General features: G+C 37.1%; 1 protein-coding gene across 3 annotated transcripts in view; it reads right to left on the bottom strand.

Annotated features, from left to right (window-relative positions):
• LOC141541847 (uricase) overlaps positions 1-20002 on the bottom strand; it is a 116650-nt gene that overhangs the window by 21479 nt on the left and 75169 nt on the right. For 2 of the 3 annotated variants that reach the window (XM_074266383.1, XM_074266385.1), the window contains exons 2-4: positions 6383-6601; positions 3730-3846; positions 3349-3427 (exon numbers count right to left, since the gene is read on the bottom strand). In XM_074266383.1, coding sequence (XP_074122484.1) covers positions 3349-3427; positions 3730-3846; positions 6383-6601 — 415 coding nt within the window. Of the gene's footprint in view, positions 1-3348; positions 3428-3729; positions 3847-6382; positions 6602-19780; positions 19900-20002 lie in introns of those variants that run through there. The other variant, XM_074266384.1, reaches the window with a different exon arrangement.

Genomic DNA, 20002 nt, shown 5'->3' with positions numbered 1-20002 from the left:
GGCAAAAAGTATGTTTTTTGGAACATATTTGTTCCAAATATGTTTGGGAGATTTGGAACAGTTTGCCATTTCCTTCTTCAGCTAATTTTACAGACAGGGAAACTAAGGCAAGTAGGGTGAGGTGATTTCTCCAGGCTTGATTTGGACTCAGGAGGGTGAGTATTCTTGATAGTAAGGCTAGTACTCTATCCATTTCTCCACCTAAATGTTCAAGCTATTTATTTTTTTTGACATGTAAAGTCCTTCACAACCTGATTCCATCCCACCTCTCAGCATTCTTATATATTACTCTCACTCATGTACTCTAAATGCACTGCTCTTCTCATCCCTTCTCCCATCTCCTCATCTGATACATATTTGGTCCTCACTTCTACATGAAAGAATCCTTGATTTCAATAATAATAAAAATAATAATTATGATCATAATAATTATTGGGAAAGCAATTGTTGTTATCATTATTATCATAAGTAACATTTATATAATGTATCCTTCAAAACTCAATTCAAATGTCACCTCCTTTATATGGCCTTTTCTCATCCCCATTAGCTGCTAGTGCTTCTCTCCCTCACTAAAAAAAAATTATATTTACTTTTACTATATATTTCATGTTATATTTATGGGTGTCTAAGCTGTCTCTTCTCTTTGTAAGGTCCTAAAGGACAGGGACTGCTTTATGTTGCTTTTGTATCCTCAATATCTAGTCCAGCCCTGACATTTAGCAAGTGATTAATAAAAGTTAATTGGATGATTAGGACTGATCCTGTTTTCCACTATCATCTCTTTTTCAGACCAAACAACCCCATTTCTTTTTTTACCAAGTCTTATGAAAAAAAACTATTTCAGTTCTCTATACTATCCTAAATAATTATTGCCCAGAACTCAATGCAATATACCAAGTTTGGTCTGACTCAGAGTAGAGTGAAGGAAAATTTTCTCTGTCTTTCTGATTCTCTCTCTCTCTCTCTCTGTCTCTCTCTCTTTCTCTCTCTCTCTCTCTCTCTCTCTCTCTCTCTCTCTCTCTCTCTCTCTCTCTCTCTCTCTGTCTGTCTCTCTCTCTCTCTCTCTCTCTCTCTTTCTCTCTCTCTCTCTTTCTCTCTCTCTCTGTCTCTCTCTCTCTCTTTTTCTATATCTGTATGTCTCTGTGTGTGTCTCTGTCTCTCTGTTTGCATCTCTCTCTTTCACACACACACACACCTCTTCTTATCTTAGATTCTATGATTCTCTTGATGAAATCTATGATATCTTTTGTGACATGTTATTCAGTCACATTGAGGTAAAAGGTCACTCAAATCCCCAGGTCTTAATTTTCTTCCCACACTGTTTTCCAGAGGAATAGAGTAAGAAGTGACACTTTACCATTTCCAGTGAGTCCAACCAAGGGAAAAATAGAACTGTCATTGTCTTTTTAGTAGACATTGGGTTTTATTATGTGTCTTATTTCCCACCCTACCTGAGCCATAACTTCAATATGGCTTTTTCAGTCTCTTGGGATGCATTGGAGGTTTACTGAACATCCCATCAATTACTGGAATTCAGTTTCAAGTGATAATAATTCTGATAAGGAAGGACTTCCCCCTTCCATTAAAGCAGATGTTTCAAGCTGATAAATAAATAAAGAGGTTTTGAAATTACCAGAAAGAGTATTTCCCCAATTTTCTCTAGCAAACATCCTCAGAAGAGTGTTAGGTTATCATGTGACCACAAACCCAGCAAGGTCTTTTAACCCAACTTAGCCAATAATTACTGAGCCCACCTCAGGTACCTGGGCTTCTCTATCTGTTGACCAAATAAGAAGAAAGCATCTGTTTTCTATTACTTAGCCCAACAAGTGAGGAATATAAAAGAGTGGCTGACATGCTAGAGATTTCCAAGAACACATAGCCTGTTTACATGGAAGACTGATAGTTTGGATAATTGTTTACTAATATTTGCTTTCCTTTTTATCAGTTATAATGAGGTCCAGGTTGGTATAATTAATCATTTTATTTAACTTGCAAATTTTTAAATAAGCAGCAGCAATTATGCAATTATAATTGTTGCTGTTTAAATGAATTTAATTTAATATCAATGAATGGGTGGCAGAGTGTGTGGAAAGGTTAAGCACAGTGTCTAACATAGTTGGTACTTAATAAGTGTTTATTGATTGATTTCCACCTGTAAGCTTCCTTCAGGGCCCAGTTCAAATCCCACTTTCCTCAAGGCTTTCTCTATCCTTCATGAAAGTGCTTTCTCTCTGTGATTACACCTAATTATGACAGCCTTCTCCAGTTATCCTGATCTATAGCTGGTTCTAGAGAAGAAAGTAAGACTGGTAACCTTGGACAGCTCTCCCTCAATCCAATGCACTTTCATATCATGGTATCACCTCCCTGATATCATGGTCATATCTGAGAATGAAGAACAACAAACAAATTGTAGAGAAGGCATTAAGCTGCATTAATAGAGTTTCCATATCTGAGTTGCTTCTGTCAATGAAATCACAGGCCCAATCCCTATCCCCAATATACAAATATCTCCAATATATGCTTATATATCTGTAGGTATATCTGTAGGTATTTTGTAGATAAATGGACCTGAAGATTTTCGTGTGTGTGTGTGTGTGTGTGTGTGTGTGTGTGTGTATCCTTCAAAATATCTGGACTTCTTCATATCCATGATTTCCATGTCCAAGAAGCACTGTACTAGAACTCTTACCACACAGAAATCCCCAAGGGGATTGAGCCTTTCTGGAAGCCTCTTGTCTTTACAATTTTACTACCCCCAAAGTTCTAGCTTCCTAAAATTCTTAACCAAGATGAAAATAAGTCAAAAGACAGTGTTTAAAAAAGCTTTCCATTTTTTTCTCAGCTGCTGGCATTATAGTGCCAAAGCTGTCCTTGGGGAGGAGAGAGTTTTCTTCTGTTTGGATCCAGAGAGGAAGACTAGAACAAAAGTTAAAAGTACCCAAGAAGCAAATTTTGGATTTTTATAAAGAAATAGAATTCCTGATCATTACAGCTACCCAAATGTAGAGTGATGGTTCTTGTTCACTGGAGATCTGCCATGAAAGGCTAGAAGACTATTCACTGAGTACATCATAATAAGAATTCTATTCTAGATTTAGATTTGGATCTGATGATTTCTAAGATCTTTTTCAACTCTGAGATTCTGGTATTCTGTGAGATAAGTACTCCTTTGATAGAATCCCAAGCTAGAGTGTAAGTTTCCATCTCTAGTGAAGGTAACTTTCTTCATTCTCCACGACAAGGTCTCAGTCTTAAAAAAAAAAACAAAACAGAAAAGTGCAGGGAGAAAAAAAGAAATGCTACCACAATACCAAATAGATGGATGGGGAAGCCCTTTCTTACCATTTTGAAACTGCTCAACTTCACAGAAGTGTGTTCCGGTAGGAGTGTTAATAAATGCATGAACGTGTTTCACTCCATTCTGAAAATGAGAAAAATATCCAATAAATTTTTAGCAGCAATCCGCATGTATTTTCTAAGTGCCTGGCACTGTGCTAAGCAACAATCTCCATCTTTAAGGAGCTTACATTCTAGCAAGCAAGACCATACAGACAACACACACATAAATACCTAAAAATAAATACTAAGTAATGTAAAGAGGCAACCACTGGCAACTAAGAGAACCAACAAGAGCCTTGTGGGGTAGGTGATGAATGAGCTGAGCCTGAATAACACAGGTAGTTTTTGATACATAAATTGGGAAATACAACTTATTGAGCTGACCTTTTCCAAACGTTTCCAGGGAGCCTGTTCGATATAGACTTTGGCTCGAGTAACATGGTTAAATGAAGAAAGGAAGTGCTCACAAATATCCATGGCAAAGGTCTCTATGCTTTTGATCTGCAAAGAGAAACAAAACAACAGATGACATGAAAACTGATCCCAGGTAGACAACAATAATAACAGCAATAATCAAAGAGCTACCGCTATTATAGCCTACATTAATGATCTACAACTTTCATAGAGTCATGCAAAAGGAATTTTGGAAGAAGAGTGAATTCATTTTCATAATTATCCATAGGAACTAGCTAGCATGGTGGTACAGTAGAAGTTCTAGAGCCAGCAGACCTGTGTGCAAATCCCACTTCTGTCATTCTCTACATTGTAATTGTAAGCAAGTCAATCTCTCTGAGCCTTAGTTCTATCTTTGCAAAATAAAATGAAGTTCATAATATCAAAAAACACTTTCATTTTTTAAAATGGATGGGGAAGGATAGGGGACTGACTAAACTGCTTCTAAATTTAAAGTTTATGAAACATTTTCCTAATATAGGTTTGAGATGCATCTATGATTATAGAATCTTAGACTTGGAGCTAGAAGGAACCTTATGGGACATTGAGTTTGACTACATTTCATTAGACAAAGAAATTGAGGGTAAGTGATGTTTAAGTGACTTCCTTAGGATCATACAGTTCAGTCATTTCAGTTGTGTCTAACTCTTCATGACCCTATTTGGAGTTTTCTTGGCAAAGATACTTGAGTGGTTTGCCATTTCCTTCTCCAGATCATTTTACAGATGAGAAAACTGAGGGAAACAGGTTTAAATGACTTGTTGAGGATCATACAGCTAGTAAGTGTCTGAGATAGGATTTGAACTTATGAAGATGAATCTTCTTGATTCCAAGGCCAGTGCTTTATGCATTATGGACTCACTTTGCTGCTTCTCATTGTACAGCTAATAAGTATCTAGATAAAGAAAGACTTGAACTCAGGGCTTTCCTACTTGAAGTTGTTTCTTCTACGCCTCATTGCTATGAACACCCAACTTATATGGCCAACCTACTTGAGAATTTGAGTATTGAATGTTTCCTGACAACAATCCCATAATGCTCAAGTATTATTGTTCCCTTTTTTATGGGGGAATAATGGGAGGCTCATTGAGATTAAGTGAATTGTCCCACGAACAAATAACTAATTAGTAAAACTGCCAGGTCTATCCCTTGTGTTCTGTCTCGATCTCCGGGGCTCCTTTAGCTATCCTCTAATTGGACTTCAGCTTTCTCCACTGGAGCCTACAGTCTTTGGAGCTGCCAAGTATGGTTAATAAAACATCTTTAACAGATGAGAATCTGTCCTATTTTTAAAAAAGAAGTCTCCCTTGAGCTTCTATAACACCCCCTCAGAAACCCATTCTGAGGGAGAGAGCATGGAGATGGATGGGTAGAAAAACAACTCCAAATACATGTCTTTCTGATGGCAGGAGGACAAGTGTGCTCTTCAAGTACAAATAGCTCAGGTTTTGTAGGACGATTTGCAGTTTAGCTACAGAACACTTTCCACCAAACAACCCAATAAGGTACACAGGAGACTGAGACTCAGAAAGGTTGTGAATTACCCAAGTGCAACATTGCTGCTAAACAGCGTGGGCTGAGATTCAACACCTGGTCTTTTAATTCCAAATTCAGGTCTGTTTCCATCAAACCCCCAGTTCATCTAATACTGAGCATGACTGCTTGCAGTTTATGGGTAATTAATGGCAATGAGAGACGGGAGGGCTTAACAATTGGAACAAAGAGTTAGAGAACTGAAGTAGAGTTTCCTAGCATTCTTTTTGTCAGAAGATAGGAAGGAGAAGTGGAGGAGGGGATGGTAATAGCCTTCAGAAAATACAAAATGTCAGAAATCTTAAGAGGATTTGAAGGGATTCTTGACAGAGCTACTTGGAGTGTTTACTTTTTTTTTTGAAAAAATGTGAGAGGATTGGAAGGGATTCTGGAAAGAACAGCACTGTTAGCTCACCAAAATCTCCCCCAAAACAATAGAATGTAAGGGTTGGAAGGCATCTCAGCATTCATCTGGTTGACTCGTTGCCTGATCCCTTCCATGACATCCCAAGGAAGTAGCCATCCCAGGGTAACACAGTGGAAAGGATGCTGGATTTGGACTTGGGGACCTTGTTTCTAATTCCAGGCCAGAAACATGTTGTCTGCTTGAATTTTGGCAAGGTCCACCTCTCTGGGTCTCAGTTTTCTCATCTGTAAAATGTGGGGGGTTGTATTAAATGGTCTCTGAGGTTCCTTTTCAAATTAATCTCCAGTAAGGAGAAATCTATTACCTCCTCCAGGCAGCCCATTTCACTTTTGGTCTCAAAGTATTTTGATCTGGAAGTGATGTCAGAGAAGGAAGGAAGGAAGAAAAGAAGGAAGGAAGGAAGGAAGGAAGGAAGGAAGGAAGGAAGGAAGGAAGGAAGGAAGGAAGGAAGGAAGGAAGGAAGGAAGGAAGGAAGGAAGGAAGGAAGGAAGGAAGGGAGGGAGGGAGGGAGGGAGGGAGGGAAGGAAAGAAGGAGAGCATTAAAAAGTCATGAGAACTCCAGGTAAGCAAACAAGCAAGCCAAAACAAGATGGAATATGTCTAGAAAGCACATAACAGACTCACCCCTTTGAATTTTGCCAGAACATGGACAGTATTCTTGATTGTGTCTGTGGGAATGATGTCAGAGTTGTCTCCAGAGAGGTAATCTTTCTTGGTCCTCAAAGTGAGCTGGACCGATGCTGCCACTTCCTTAATGCTATGGTATTTGCCATCGCGTTGGATGTGGAGAACTTTGACCATATCCTTTCCATATCCAGTGCGTACAAATTCCACATCCCCAGTCTACAATAAAAACACATTTATTTCAATTTCATTAGATGATTGACATCCCAGGGAGCTAGACAATGAATCAGAAAAGGCTTCACTTCTTAGTTGAGTTTTGGTTTTATATCCCCAGTCATTGGCATGGCACCTGGCACATAGTAGGTCTTTATGAAATGCTTGCTGATTATTGATAAAGGTTTATCCATGTCAGGTTTTCATACAACTAATGACAAAGGGTGAAATTCTGGATGTCTGTGGAACTCTTCTGCACAGAAATTAGTTAGGAATGGGTCAGATCCTCTGGTTTGCCTGTAGGAAACTCCTTGGTGAGAAAACACCCTGTACTAATTAACTCTACAACTTAGAGATTTAGAGAAATGCCTAGAACAGCAGAAAGTTAAAATGACTTGTCCAGGGTCACATAGTCAATAAATGTCATAGGTAAAACTTGAATAAAAGTTGTCTTGCCTCTCAGTTTTGGTCTCAATTAACAGCAGGGGGTAAAAGTCTCAAAAATGGATTATTACATTAGCCTACATGCAATGAGAGAAATGTTTTATTCTGGTTTTATTTTCCAGAATATAATACTAAATAACAATTAAATGAGGAAGTGAACAAGTATCCTATTACATATAGAAGTCATTCCCCAAATCAATAAATTCCCTATTATTCTATGATCAAGTATATCCTCTTCTGTTTGGTTTTTAAAGTTTTTCACAACCTGATCCACCTGCTTGTGTAGCCCCATTGTAATATTGCTCTCTTTGCCCCATTCTGTGGTCCAATCCAACTGGTTTCCTTCTTCTTCAAACATGGCATTCTGGTTTGGCCGGTGTTCACTCCTCTTACCTTTTCTTTGATTTGAAGAATCCCTCACTTCCTACAAAATTCAGTTCAAGTACTGTCTTCTACATGGAGATTATCTTGATTACCCCCAACTACCAGTGTAATACAGGGCCTGGCGTCTGGAAAACTTGAGCTCAAATCCAGTCTTACCTCTGTCTGCCTTGATTTCCTTAACTGCAAAATGAGAATTGTGCTAGCACCTCCCTCAAAGAGTTGTGAGGAGCAAATGAGATAATCTTTGTCAAATGCTTAGCATGGTATCTGGCACATTGTGGATGCTGCAGAAATGATTGTTTCCTTCCCCTTTCCCCAAATTACTATGTGTTTTATTTTTCCTTTTTTTTTTGTATGTACATACATATCTTCCTTTCCCAGCTGACTGCTCTCCTGAACATCACCATCATGGTCCTCAGAAACTCATCGTCAGAGATCCCATCAGCTCTGAAACTCACACCTCCTCAGTACCTTCCTTCCCCTTGGATTCTTCTTTCCATGTATTGGCTGTCCTCCATTAAATTATGTGTTCCTTGAAGACAGAAACTGTCTTTTGCCTTGCTTTGTATCCATACTGCTTAGAACAGTGCCTGATACCAACAGGTACCTTTATAAAAATTTATTTATTGACCGACTGATTTTTATATATATTCACATATACATATGCACATATTTAATATATACACTTACATGGCATGAATTGAAGGAAGGGACTGTCTCCTTTTTATAGCTATAATCCCTAGTGTTTAGCATAGTTTCTGATACACAGTAGATATTTAATAAATAATTATTATTTGATTGAATACTAGCACAAAGTCTTTACCTCTGTCTCCCTAAAGACAGTTTTATTTCTCCAGACATGTCTGTGAGCACAAAAGAATGAAGCATCAGAAACTGAAGTAAAAAGGGGACAGGAAGTCTAGAAACTTCAGAATTAGAGCCCAGACTGAAGAAAAGCTCCTTGCAGAAAGGAGACATTTTTCTTACAAATGTTTAATATAGATGATGGATTTTTATTTCTCTAGTCTGAAAAGTAGGTGAGTGGGTGGTGTCTTATCTTCAGGCCAATTGAAGAATTATTAAGTCATTTATTAATGGAAACAGGTTATGTCTGTAAGTTTAATGGTAGAACTGGTCTAGTCATACTTGAGAATAATAGACTTAGAGTTGGAAATGATGCCCCAACCTATTCATTTTACTGATGAGAAGACTGAGGTACATAGAGGAAAAGTGACATCCAAGTTTCCATGGCCAGTAAGGAACAGAATCATGGCTCAAATTTAGGTTGTCTGCTTTCAATCCCTGGCTCTCCCCATTATATCATTATAACTTTTACCTTTGGTCACACTAGCTTATCTTGGTTTATCAACCAGCAATCAGAGAAGACCACAAAGCAATAACTGGTCTGGTTGTGCAGCCATGTGTTTGTGTGTGTATGTATGTATATATACACACACATATATATAGATGTATATATATATACACATATATATATATATAATTTATGTCCATACATACAAGAGAGATCTGATTAATTAAGGTGTGTATGCGTGTGGATGTATGTGTATATTATATACTTATATGTATATATGGAGGTATATATATATGTTTCTGTCTATGCACACATAAAAAGAGAGATCTGATTAATTAAATATATGTGGATATATCTATCTATCATAACAAAGAGTCACAGAATTTCCATTAAGTATCATGTGTCCCCTTGCTTCCCATGGTTCTTGAGAAAAGGAAGCGCTTAATTTGTTGCCTTCTCCAGCACTGTTGCTGATAATCACTCAAAAGATTTCAGACTAACTATCCACACTGTGAGGGAGGGGAAAAGATATTCATTTGGATGGATGGATATCCATGGAGCTCATCCATCAAGAAACTCATATATCTCAGACTGGTCAATTAATAGTAACAACAATAAAAATAATAGCTAGTATTTATAAGATTTGCAAAGTACTTTACATATATTAATTCACTGAGCACTCACAGCAACCCTGTGAAATAGATGCTATTTATTATTTCCATTTTACAGATAAGGAAACCGAAGCTGAGGGAAGTTGAATACTTAAGACAGGATTGAAATTCAGGTCTTTCTGTCTTAAGACTCCTGAACTCTCTCCATTATACCAACTAATTCAGTTTACAACTAATTAATTGGGAAATATTATTATCAATTTTTTGCCAAACATTATGTATATTTCCAAAATGGGGAAAGACAGCATGAAGAATATAACAGAAAAAAAATCTATTTGGGGGGATTGTAGTGTCCATGAAGGGCTGAGATATGTAATAAGGCTAGAAAGGTAAGATGATGGTAGATTGTGAAGGACTCTAAATTCCAAAGACATATATGTTTGATCCTTGAAGAAATGAGGTATTCCTGAAGATTTTTAAGTAGTAATATGGTTGTATCCACACTTTGGAAAAATCCCTTTGGCAATCCCATTGCAATGGGAAGAGATTTGAGGTAGGGAGTCCAATAGAAAGATCATTGCAATAGTCCAGGCAAGAAACAATCAAGGACTAAATTAAGGGAATGATTATATGAATGGAAAGAAGAGGATTGCATCCAAGAAAAATTGTGAGAGTAGAATGACTTAGCAACTGATTAGACAGGATGGCGAGAGTGAGTAAAGAGTGAAAGATGGCACCAAGGTGATGAAATTAGGCAACAGGAAATATAGTGATGCCCTTGACAGACACAGAAAAGTTCATAAAGGGGGATACTTGAGATAAAATATAACAAGTTGTTTTAGACCTTTAAATCTAAACTGGACTAAACTGTAGCTCAGGACAAAAATGTGGATTAAATTTAGGAGTCATCAATAGAGAAATGACAATTAAACAATTAAATAAATTAATTAATTAATTAATTTATTTTAAAAATAAAAATGACAAATAAAAACATGCAAATAGATGAGAAACTGGACCTAAAACAGAGCAGAGAGATATGCTGGATATCTTTGGGGGATTTCATGGTGCTTTTAAAATCCTAGATATCTTGAAGAAAAGACCTAGGGTTTTTTTTTTAAGCACTAATATTCTTCCAGTGACGTATGACAATGAGTCATAGGATACTAAAGTGTCCAAAGAATTGAAGGCAAGTGTCACACAAAGGGCAATGAGGAACTGGTTGGTGGACATGAGTAAGTTAGAACCCATTAAAATGAAGAATTACAGAGGACACGCCGTTCAAAAGATGAAACCACCAGAGAAATGTACGGTCAGAAAAAAAAAAGATGGGCTAATAATGCAGCGAAAGCCAAGGATGACCAATGGATGACCAAAGCCTGCTTGCCCCCTTGGCCTCCAGCACTAGAAGAGGCAGTCCCTTGGCATGGGGGTAATTTGGACAAGAGCTGTCCAGGATAAACAGGCATGGAGAGTAACAGTCTACATCATAAGACATAACACTAAATGGGACCCATCAAAGCAACAAAGTATAAAATTTGCATATAATTGCAAAATGACCCAAATAAAAGATATTGGATCTGGAGTCGGGAGAAATTTGAGTTGAAAGTCCAATTCTGCAAATTACTTTGATATCTCTGAATCTCAGCATCCTCATCTGTATAATGGGATCAATACACAACTAGCCACATGATGTCACATAAGGAAAGCATTTCAACAAATTTCATCAAATTATGAAGTGATTTTCTCCCTTTCAGTTTTCCTCCAACTTTTAGGAAAAAAAAACAAACCACAACTTAGTTATATTTACTAATATCGGGGGAAATTTAAAAAGCAAACCTGAATATTGACTGAAAATTTTCCTTCTCTATTTTTTATATATGTGGGGAGTGAGAGTAGGGGAATGAATACAGAACTAATTTTTTTTTTGAGGCAATCAGGGTTAAGTGACTTGCCAAGAGTCACACAGCCAGTAAGTGTCTGAGGTCAGGGGTAAAAATAAGTAAGCAAGATCTGAGTTCCTTATCTGCTTTTGACATACTAACCATATGACCTTGGACAAGTGATTTAATTTTGATGACCTAGGTAAGACAAGATTGTAAATTGCAGAGAAACTAGCAGGTTCCCATGTCAAGGAAATCATGGGCTTGGTCCCCATCATTCTTTTTTTTTTTTCCCTGAGGCAATTGAAGTTAAGTGACTTGCCCAGGGTCACACAGCTAGGAAATGTTAAGTATCTGAGGGCAGATTTGAACTCAGGTCCTTCTGACTTCAGCACTGGTGCTCTACCCACTGCACCACCTAGCTGCCCTCCCATCCCTCTTTCAAAAACACAGAGGTACAGCAGTAGAATTATTTCAGCTCCACAAAGTAGAATGCATCATTGACTTAGCTCCAAACTTATATTTCTCATAAAAAACAAACCTACAAATACTTCTATTGGTCTTTGTTGCCATACCTTGGTTCTGATAGGGAAACAACTGGGCTTTATGTTACTCTTAAGCTCAAAATCATTCTAATCAAGTTAAAACGTTAGTAGACTCCTCCATCAGAAGAAGCCACAGGTACAGAGCTGTTTGGGGGAGATTTAAATGGTTGGAACATCCATGTTTGTATCCAGAAAGGATACCTATTTCTCCTTTTTCCTGGCTGGCTTCCTTTCACTCACACTATGACGAGATTGTTTACTGTTTGTTTCATCTGCTATGTTATAAGCTTCCCGGTATCTACTCCCCCGTCAACTGCCAGAGGGAAATACTTCAATCTTCATATTCAGTTTTGCATTTTTTCTGATATTAATAAATGTGGTTTGTTTGGGATTTGTTTTTCTGAAAGCCTGAGGAAAATCGAGGGAAAATTGTTTGGGGAGATAGGGGAAAACTGCCACACATTTTGATGAAATAGCAGGAGTAGAATTGCAGCTCAATCTAAAAAGACAGTATCTTTCCTCCTCAGTCATCCCTATCTCTCAGCAACAATATGAAAACACACACTTAAAAAGCCAGATAAAAAACACCGATGGGAGAATTCTGGGCCGTGTCTTTAGAACACTTCATACCTGTGTAAACAGCCATAGGATGATGGCAGAATAGATCCAAGAGCAAACTGCACTGAGAGTTAGAAAACCAGTTTCCTTTCTCTGGTCCTTTCTTTAATTTCAGAAGGGTCTACTGAGTGCCAGCTTCAGAGATCTTATCTCTAAAATGGACAATAATCATAGTAGCTAGTATTTAAGCTTAGCCAAGGTCCTTCCAAATACTATCTCATTTTATTTTTACAAGCACTCTATGAGCTAGGTGCTCTATCTCCTTTTTACAGTTGAGAAAACTGAAGTAGGCAGAGATTAAGTGACTTACCTAGAATCATACATCTAAGGCTATATTTGAACCCTGGTTTTTCCTAACTTCAGGCCAGTGCTCCATTCACTATGTCAGTCACATGCCTCTCTATAAGGAATAAGAATATATTCCAGCTGCAGAGAACATTGGCAGTACACAGAAAAAAAATACTTAGCATACCTGAGGAGCAAGGAAATATGGGAAAAGTGTTGGGTCTCTAGCTCATGATTCTTGGTTCAGATTCTAATGGCTGCAGGATGGTGGACCAATTCCTTCACTTTGCAAAACCTGCATTTCCTTATCTGTAAAAGGAGGGGCTTGGACTATATGAGTACTGATGTCTCTATCAGCTCTAGACCATTGTCCTAAGTTATTATTGCTTTAGTGAGTCTAAATATTTGTAACAAACATATTAATGAAAACAAGAATATTAATGATAGGTCAGAAAGTTGTAGCCAAGAGGGCAGTTGTATTTCTTGATTTGCCCCAAATGTGCTGCATTTAGCAAATGAGACTATGAATACCTCCAAATCATAAAATGTGGAGCGTTGCCTTAAACCAACCGCCTGGGAAGACAGAACTGCCCTGAGTTATTGCACTTGCAGACACGAGGCCCATAAAGGGATTTTTGCCTAACAAATGTTTCACGAGCAGGATAACAGTGCATCTGCATTAATTACAGCAGGGAAAAAGAATGGCCTGTTACATATTGAATAGTGAACTTTAAAAATAGCAGGAGCTACAGGTGCTCAATTATTGCCATTTCTCTGCTCCTCTTACCCAGAGAGAAGAAATCATAAAGAAACACAGACCAGAATACTGATTTGTCTGTTAGCCTTTACCATACTGGCAATGGCATCAGGGAAGGGAAACACAGCAAAAAAGCCAGATTCTCAATCTGGTATGACTAGATAAATCCTATCATACTAAATTCCATAGGTCATCCACAGACAAATCATTGGACCTCCATGACCTTTTATAGAGAAAGGAGAGACCTGGATTCATATATCAGCTTTCACACTTACTTTCTATGGAATCATAGACAAAATAGAGTATTTTACTTCTAAGAATATCAGTTTCTTCATCTGTAAAATGAGGGTGACAATAATGCCCACATAATACCTTTCAACTTCACAGGACTGTTCTGGGGACCAAAATAGCATTGATTGTAAAATATTTTGGAAATATCCAGCACTAGATAAATAATTTTATTTTTTTAACAAACTAGAGGACTAGGTCAAGGATTCGTAACCTTTTTAATGCTATGAACTCCTGATGAAATCTATGGACCCCTCCTTAGAATAATGTTTTTTAATGCATGAAATAAAATGCAAAGGATTTTGAAGAAGTTCAATTATATTGAAATATAGTTACCAGGATATTTTTATTTTTTTATATTTTAAGCAAAGAAAAGATGGACATTCATGAATACATCAGAATGTTTTTAAAAAAAGTTCACACAACTTAGGTCAGGAACTCTGACACTAGATAAATCCTAAATTTCCTTCCGGTTTAGCTTAGTTCTAAGATCTAGATCATTTTCTTATGATGGATTTGGTTAAAATAAATATTGGACATTTCATTCCCAATTAATCTATGGGTGAAATATAACTGCAGTGAGTGAACAGAAGAAAAAGAAACCCTTTATCTTTTCCATCATCTAACGCAATGTGAAAAAGAACTCCCATATACAACAATGTATCCCACAAGTAGCCGTCATTCCAGACCTTAGGTGAGGGAAAATCTTATATGGCGCTTTAAAGTTTATAAAGTATCAGATCCTCACAACAATCCTGGGAGATAGGGACTATCATTATTATTAATATTCCTATTTTACAGATAAGAAACTGAGGCAGATAGATTGTCCAGGTCACTCTGCTAGGAAGCGTCTGAGACTGGATTTGAACTTAGTTCTTCCTGACTTCAGATCCAGTGTCCTATAAGCTACCCTTACAAGTAGCCCCTGTACCTGCCCCCAGGAAATGCCCTGCATACCATTCCTCCTGCCCTGATCTTCTTCCCAATAATAACAGCTCACATTTCAATAGTGCTTTAAGCTTTACTAAGGTCTTTTCTCACAACTTTGTGAAATAAGTAGCATCTCTATGTAACTGTCGTGTATGAGATGGAGAAGGACTCTATTTTCCACAATGCCTGAATCAGTGTCCAAATGTTCTTATAAGAGAACAAAGCCATGTACTCAGGGTTTGGCTATTCACTGGGAAAGGGGACTTCTGGAGTAGACAGGGATAGCAAGAAAATGGAGAATAAATGGATATCTCTTCAAGGGATAGTTGTGGTTGTTGAGTGGTGAGTCGTGATGGAGACAAGTAAGCTAGGAACTATGTGGAAACCATGACCAAAAGAGATAGGCTTCAGACATTTGAACAGTTTGTAAGTTGGTGTATCAGGGTTGTCTAAACTTCACGCTCCAAATCAATTTATCCCATCTTCAGAAAGACAAAGAGACAAAAAGATGGAAATAAAGAAAGAGGAAAAAAAAAGAGCGAGAGACAGAAGAAGAGACGAAGAAGAGAAATAGGGTAAGAAAAAAATAGATTTTCCTTCTCTCCCCTCTGCCCCCATAAAATGATCATTAGAGTTAGAAGGGAAGTGAAGAAAAATAGAGATGAGATTGTATTCATTCAGAAATATATATTATGATTGGTTTTTATTACTTTACTATTTCTGTCTTGATTACATTGTTTTAAGAAAAAACCATCTATCATTTTTCAATACTTATTTTCTTGGGTCTATTAGCATAGAAAATAACCAAATACATTAGTCTGAGTTAATTCCAAATGTTCCCAAGCAAAGCAAAGCCCGATCAAGAATTTAACTGTGAAATTCTCCATGATTTGAACTCAAGTATAAGAGGGCCAGGGGACACAGTCATTAAACAAATGAAAAAAGTCATGAGATAAGTAATATGAGCTCTGGAAATCACATTCAGATTCTCCTGCCTTCACTTCCAGTGGTGTTTCCCCTATGCCATATTGTCTCTTCTTGATCCTGAAGTCTTTTAAAATGTTGTTTTTGTAGGTGGTTCCAGCTTTTAAGTGAATTGTCTTTAAGTGACAGAGATGTCTGAGTGGAAGTATGTTGAGAATATTTGAAGAATAACTTTATTCACCCATCTGCATTTCCCTGCTGCTGCGTGACAGAACAAAAGTTTAGCTCCACTGCCTCTCTAAAATGCAGGGAACACTCAATTAACTTGAAGAATAACTTCTGCATGAACATGGACAAGACAAAGCATGTTATACAGCACTAGTCATTGCTTAGAATTCATTAGAATTAAGTCATCAAGACACCATTTCTATAATCTGTATTTAGGATATATTTGTTGAATTTGAGCTTTGAATTTGGGACAGGCTATTAGAAATCTAAGTGAGATGAAGTGGTTCAACTTCCTCACCTTACTAATGAGGAAACTGAGGCACAAAGCTTTGACGTGACTTGATCAATATGGAAAATAGCAAAGATAGGATACCAAGCTAGGTTCTCTGATTTTAATTCCCATGTTGCAGAAAGCAAAATTCCAGAACCACAGCAATTCAGAGTGGGTAGGGACTTTCATATCGATCTAATCCAACATGAAACAGAACTCTCATATACAAGAGCATATCCAACAAGTGGTCATCATCACAAAGCTTCAGTAAGGGGAAATCTGCTACATCTCAAGGAAGTCCGTTCTACTTTGAGGCAGCTCTAATCATTAGAAAGTTCTTCCTTTCATCAAACTGGAAGTAACCCCTTTGCAACTTATACCTACTTATTACTCCTAATTTTACCCATTAGAATTAAGCATTACAAGTCTTTTCCCTCTTTCCCATGATAGTCTTTATAGCTTGAAGATAATTATTATGTTCCATCTAAGTGTTTTTTTCCTCAAGCTTAGGAACCCCAGTTACTTCAAATGATCCTCTTTTAACATGGGCTCCCATATCTTGCTTTTATAAAATCTTACATATATCCTCATTTTTACTTTATTGATTTGGTGAGGGTTTATTCAGACTTCTCATCTCAAAATATTTTTCAATAATCTCTTCAGCATGATTGAATTTGTAGGATCTTCTTTCATGTATCAAATTGATGTTTTCCCCTTCCCCTGTTTTTTCGTGGTACCCACCAACTTTAGCAGCTTTTTCCTTTAGCCTATTACGACCTTCCTTTTATTTCTCAATCATACGTGTATCTTTTGATCTTCTATCTTCCTTGTATCAATAGAAGCAAAGTCCTCAGATCCTAAACAGAGCAACATTGTTCTAGAGTTTCTGGGCACAAAACAAAAACATGCCCCCTAAATTCAATCCAAGCTAGTAAAGCTACTCTTGAAGAAATGAAAAGAACAGATGCAGACCTTCAAACAAACTAGAAAGTCCAATAGTTTCCTAAGATAAGTGTAGCCAGGGCATCCCGGTCCCTTAGCCAGGGCTCTGACTTCCTCAAGACACACTTTTGTTTGCTCATTTATCTTCTCTGGCTGTCATGGATAGAGAACCAAAAGAGCTGATTTCATATGCATGAGCGAGACACAGTGACATCAACATTGAAGTGTGTTGATACCCCTGTCACTACCGATACTAGGCTTTATGATGGTCAGGTGACCTCATATGGATAAGAAATAGTCTCTGGGACATTTGAGAATTCCTTATTTCAATGATGAACTTGCAGAGACAGTGAGAAATAAGAACAAAGAAACAGACTCCACTCTAAGGGGGTGTTTGTGTCTTTGGAGGGGCTGGATCTTAGAATTAAATGAAATGTGTAATATGTTTTGTGTGCAGTTAACACTTCTTTTTAGACTATACATTTACTAATCTAATTAAAATGTGTATTTAAATTATGACCTTAAATAAAAATAGATAAATAAAGCAACATGAAAAGAAGGCAATAAATAATAGGTCATAAGTAATAGAATGACAGCTATTCTTGACAGTAGTGTGAGTAAAGACTTGGTTGACTGGAAGTCATATGCTCTGGGCTTCTTCTTACATAAGAACTTTTCCTAGTTTGCTACAGTTAAGTAAGGACCCATAAACAATTTTTTATTTTTTAAAAATACATCAAGTTGGTCAGGAGAGAGAGTATTTTGCCAAAGTAATGTGTTTCCCAGGTTTCAAAAAACAGAATTGAAAAAGGAAAGTCCCTATCATTCACAATTCCATAGAGAAGCCAAATGCTTTGAATTCACTTATGAAGCTTCTACTCACCTTCAAAATATTTTATTGTTAATAGTAAAATCTACAGCAATTTTGAATTTATGGTTGATTTCTTTAATCACCAAATGCCTCTTTCACCCTACCATTTCAGCATGGTAGTTGCTGACTAACTGATTAGATTCTGCTTGGACACAGAGGGCAGAAGTAGAAGGAATTAATGAACGTTTTAAAGAATCACATTTGAGTTGAATGGAAGGGAAAATTTCCAATAATCATTTGGTCAAAATATCTACCTTGGGAAACATGGGTTCTGTACAGTTTTCAAGAGAAGGCTGAATGCCTACTTGCCAATGACATTGTAGAAGGGACTCCTGGTCAGATATGGCTTTGACCAGATGGCTGCTGAGGTCTTTGATCTAGTCAGTAATAGCTTGAAACAAGGATTTAATGGAAACACTTCACACTTCAATACTCTAAGTATCCATAATTTCAAAAGTATGTGTTATAACCTTGACTGATATAAACCCACAAGTCCTCTAGGCTTTTGTCGTTCACTTTTCAACCCTTTGCAATTTGGCTTTCAACCTCACCACTCAACTGAAACTGTTTTTTAGGATTACCAATAATCTCTCCAATGCTAAAGCAGATGGCCTTGTCTAAATTCTTACTCTTTTTCACCTCACTAAAGCAGTTGACATCCTTGATTCCCCTCATCTTGGATAATCCTTTCTCCCCTGGTTTTTGTGGCACTGCTCTTTCCTACATGTCCAACTGGTCCTTCACAATTCCCTTTGCTGGACCATCATCCATACCCAACTCCCTAAATATGAATGTTCCCCTCAAGGTTCTGACTTGAATAAGATTGAATAGAGCTGACTGTTTCATTAATGTCTCTGGCCCCCAAAATTCCCCCATACGATACTAGAGCCAACATTACTCTTTTGGCAATCTTTGAACTAGTAACCAGACATATAAAAGGAACAAAATTCCCAGTAAATATATCGTACCAATATAGATATTATATATTCTAGAAGATATATAAGCAAAGAGGTTAAAAGAATTAGAATCCATTTAATATTCTTCCAAAATAAAGATATATATCCTGGATTCCAGAGAATGTGATAGTCATATTCACTAAAAAACAACTGTGCTTCCTAATTCTAGCAATTTTTAGTGACCTCAAGAGGCATCAACAAATGGTCAAAAGTGCTTTGAAAACCAAAATCATATTTAATTAATTTAATTTTAAAAACACCACATCAATAATGTAATTCCTTTTAAAAAGACCAAAGAGCTTCATGAAATGAAATTAAACATAAAGAGTAACAATTTCAAAAAGATTGAGAGTCACTGAAATTTTAGAATGTGCTCCAACCATATTAGACCTATCCCTTTGGGAGTTATAGGGAAGACTCATGGACCCCATAGGTTTGGAAAATGATGCAACTGGGAAAGTAAATGCTGGTTATTGTTTGCAGGGTCTAGTTTGAGCCAAAACCATAGGAGTTTGCCTGACTAAAGTACTTTTTGCAGCAGCCTTCAAAGGAAAGCAAGCTTGAGATCATAAAATCATACCTTATCTTAAAGTTATCCTGAAAAGCTAAGGCAACTCCTTGCACCTCCCAGTGCCCAATACAAATTCAGTTACAGATTGATGTCAAAAGTCCTATTTGGTCTAGATTCAAGAATGGTTCCTAATCCTCAGTGATTCTAATCTCGACCCACATCCCCAATACTGGCTCAGGACCAGACCCAACTCCTGAATGGGATGTGAGACTTTGAGATTTTATTATTCCCTAAATTTTTTCTCTCTACACCTAAACTTCTGATGGAAAATCACTCTTTCAAATCCATTAAATTTAAGGCAATGATTTCTATGTGTTTCTACTTTTTCTCTTCCCTCATCCCCCCCAAAGTAATAAGATAATTCTCACCTTTTCATACTCATGATGATGGGACATTTTCACTTAGTCTTCAGATTCTGTTTTACGAGTGATAAGACTGAATACCTTGGACAAAACACCTATTGGTGTTTTTTTTTATTATTATTTCCAGGAAAAGGTGGAAGGTCAGCATTGTTTACTTGTTCCCTATCATAGCTGATTGGCCATGTCCACTTTTTTAAGCTAAAACTACACTTTGAATGGCTAAATCTG

Source organism: Sminthopsis crassicaudata, chromosome 4 (genome assembly GCF_048593235.1).
Source record: "Sminthopsis crassicaudata isolate SCR6 chromosome 4, ASM4859323v1, whole genome shotgun sequence".
Lineage (NCBI taxonomy): Eukaryota > Metazoa > Chordata > Mammalia > Dasyuromorphia > Dasyuridae > Sminthopsis > Sminthopsis crassicaudata.
This window is presented reverse-complemented; position numbering and strand designations above follow the sequence as displayed.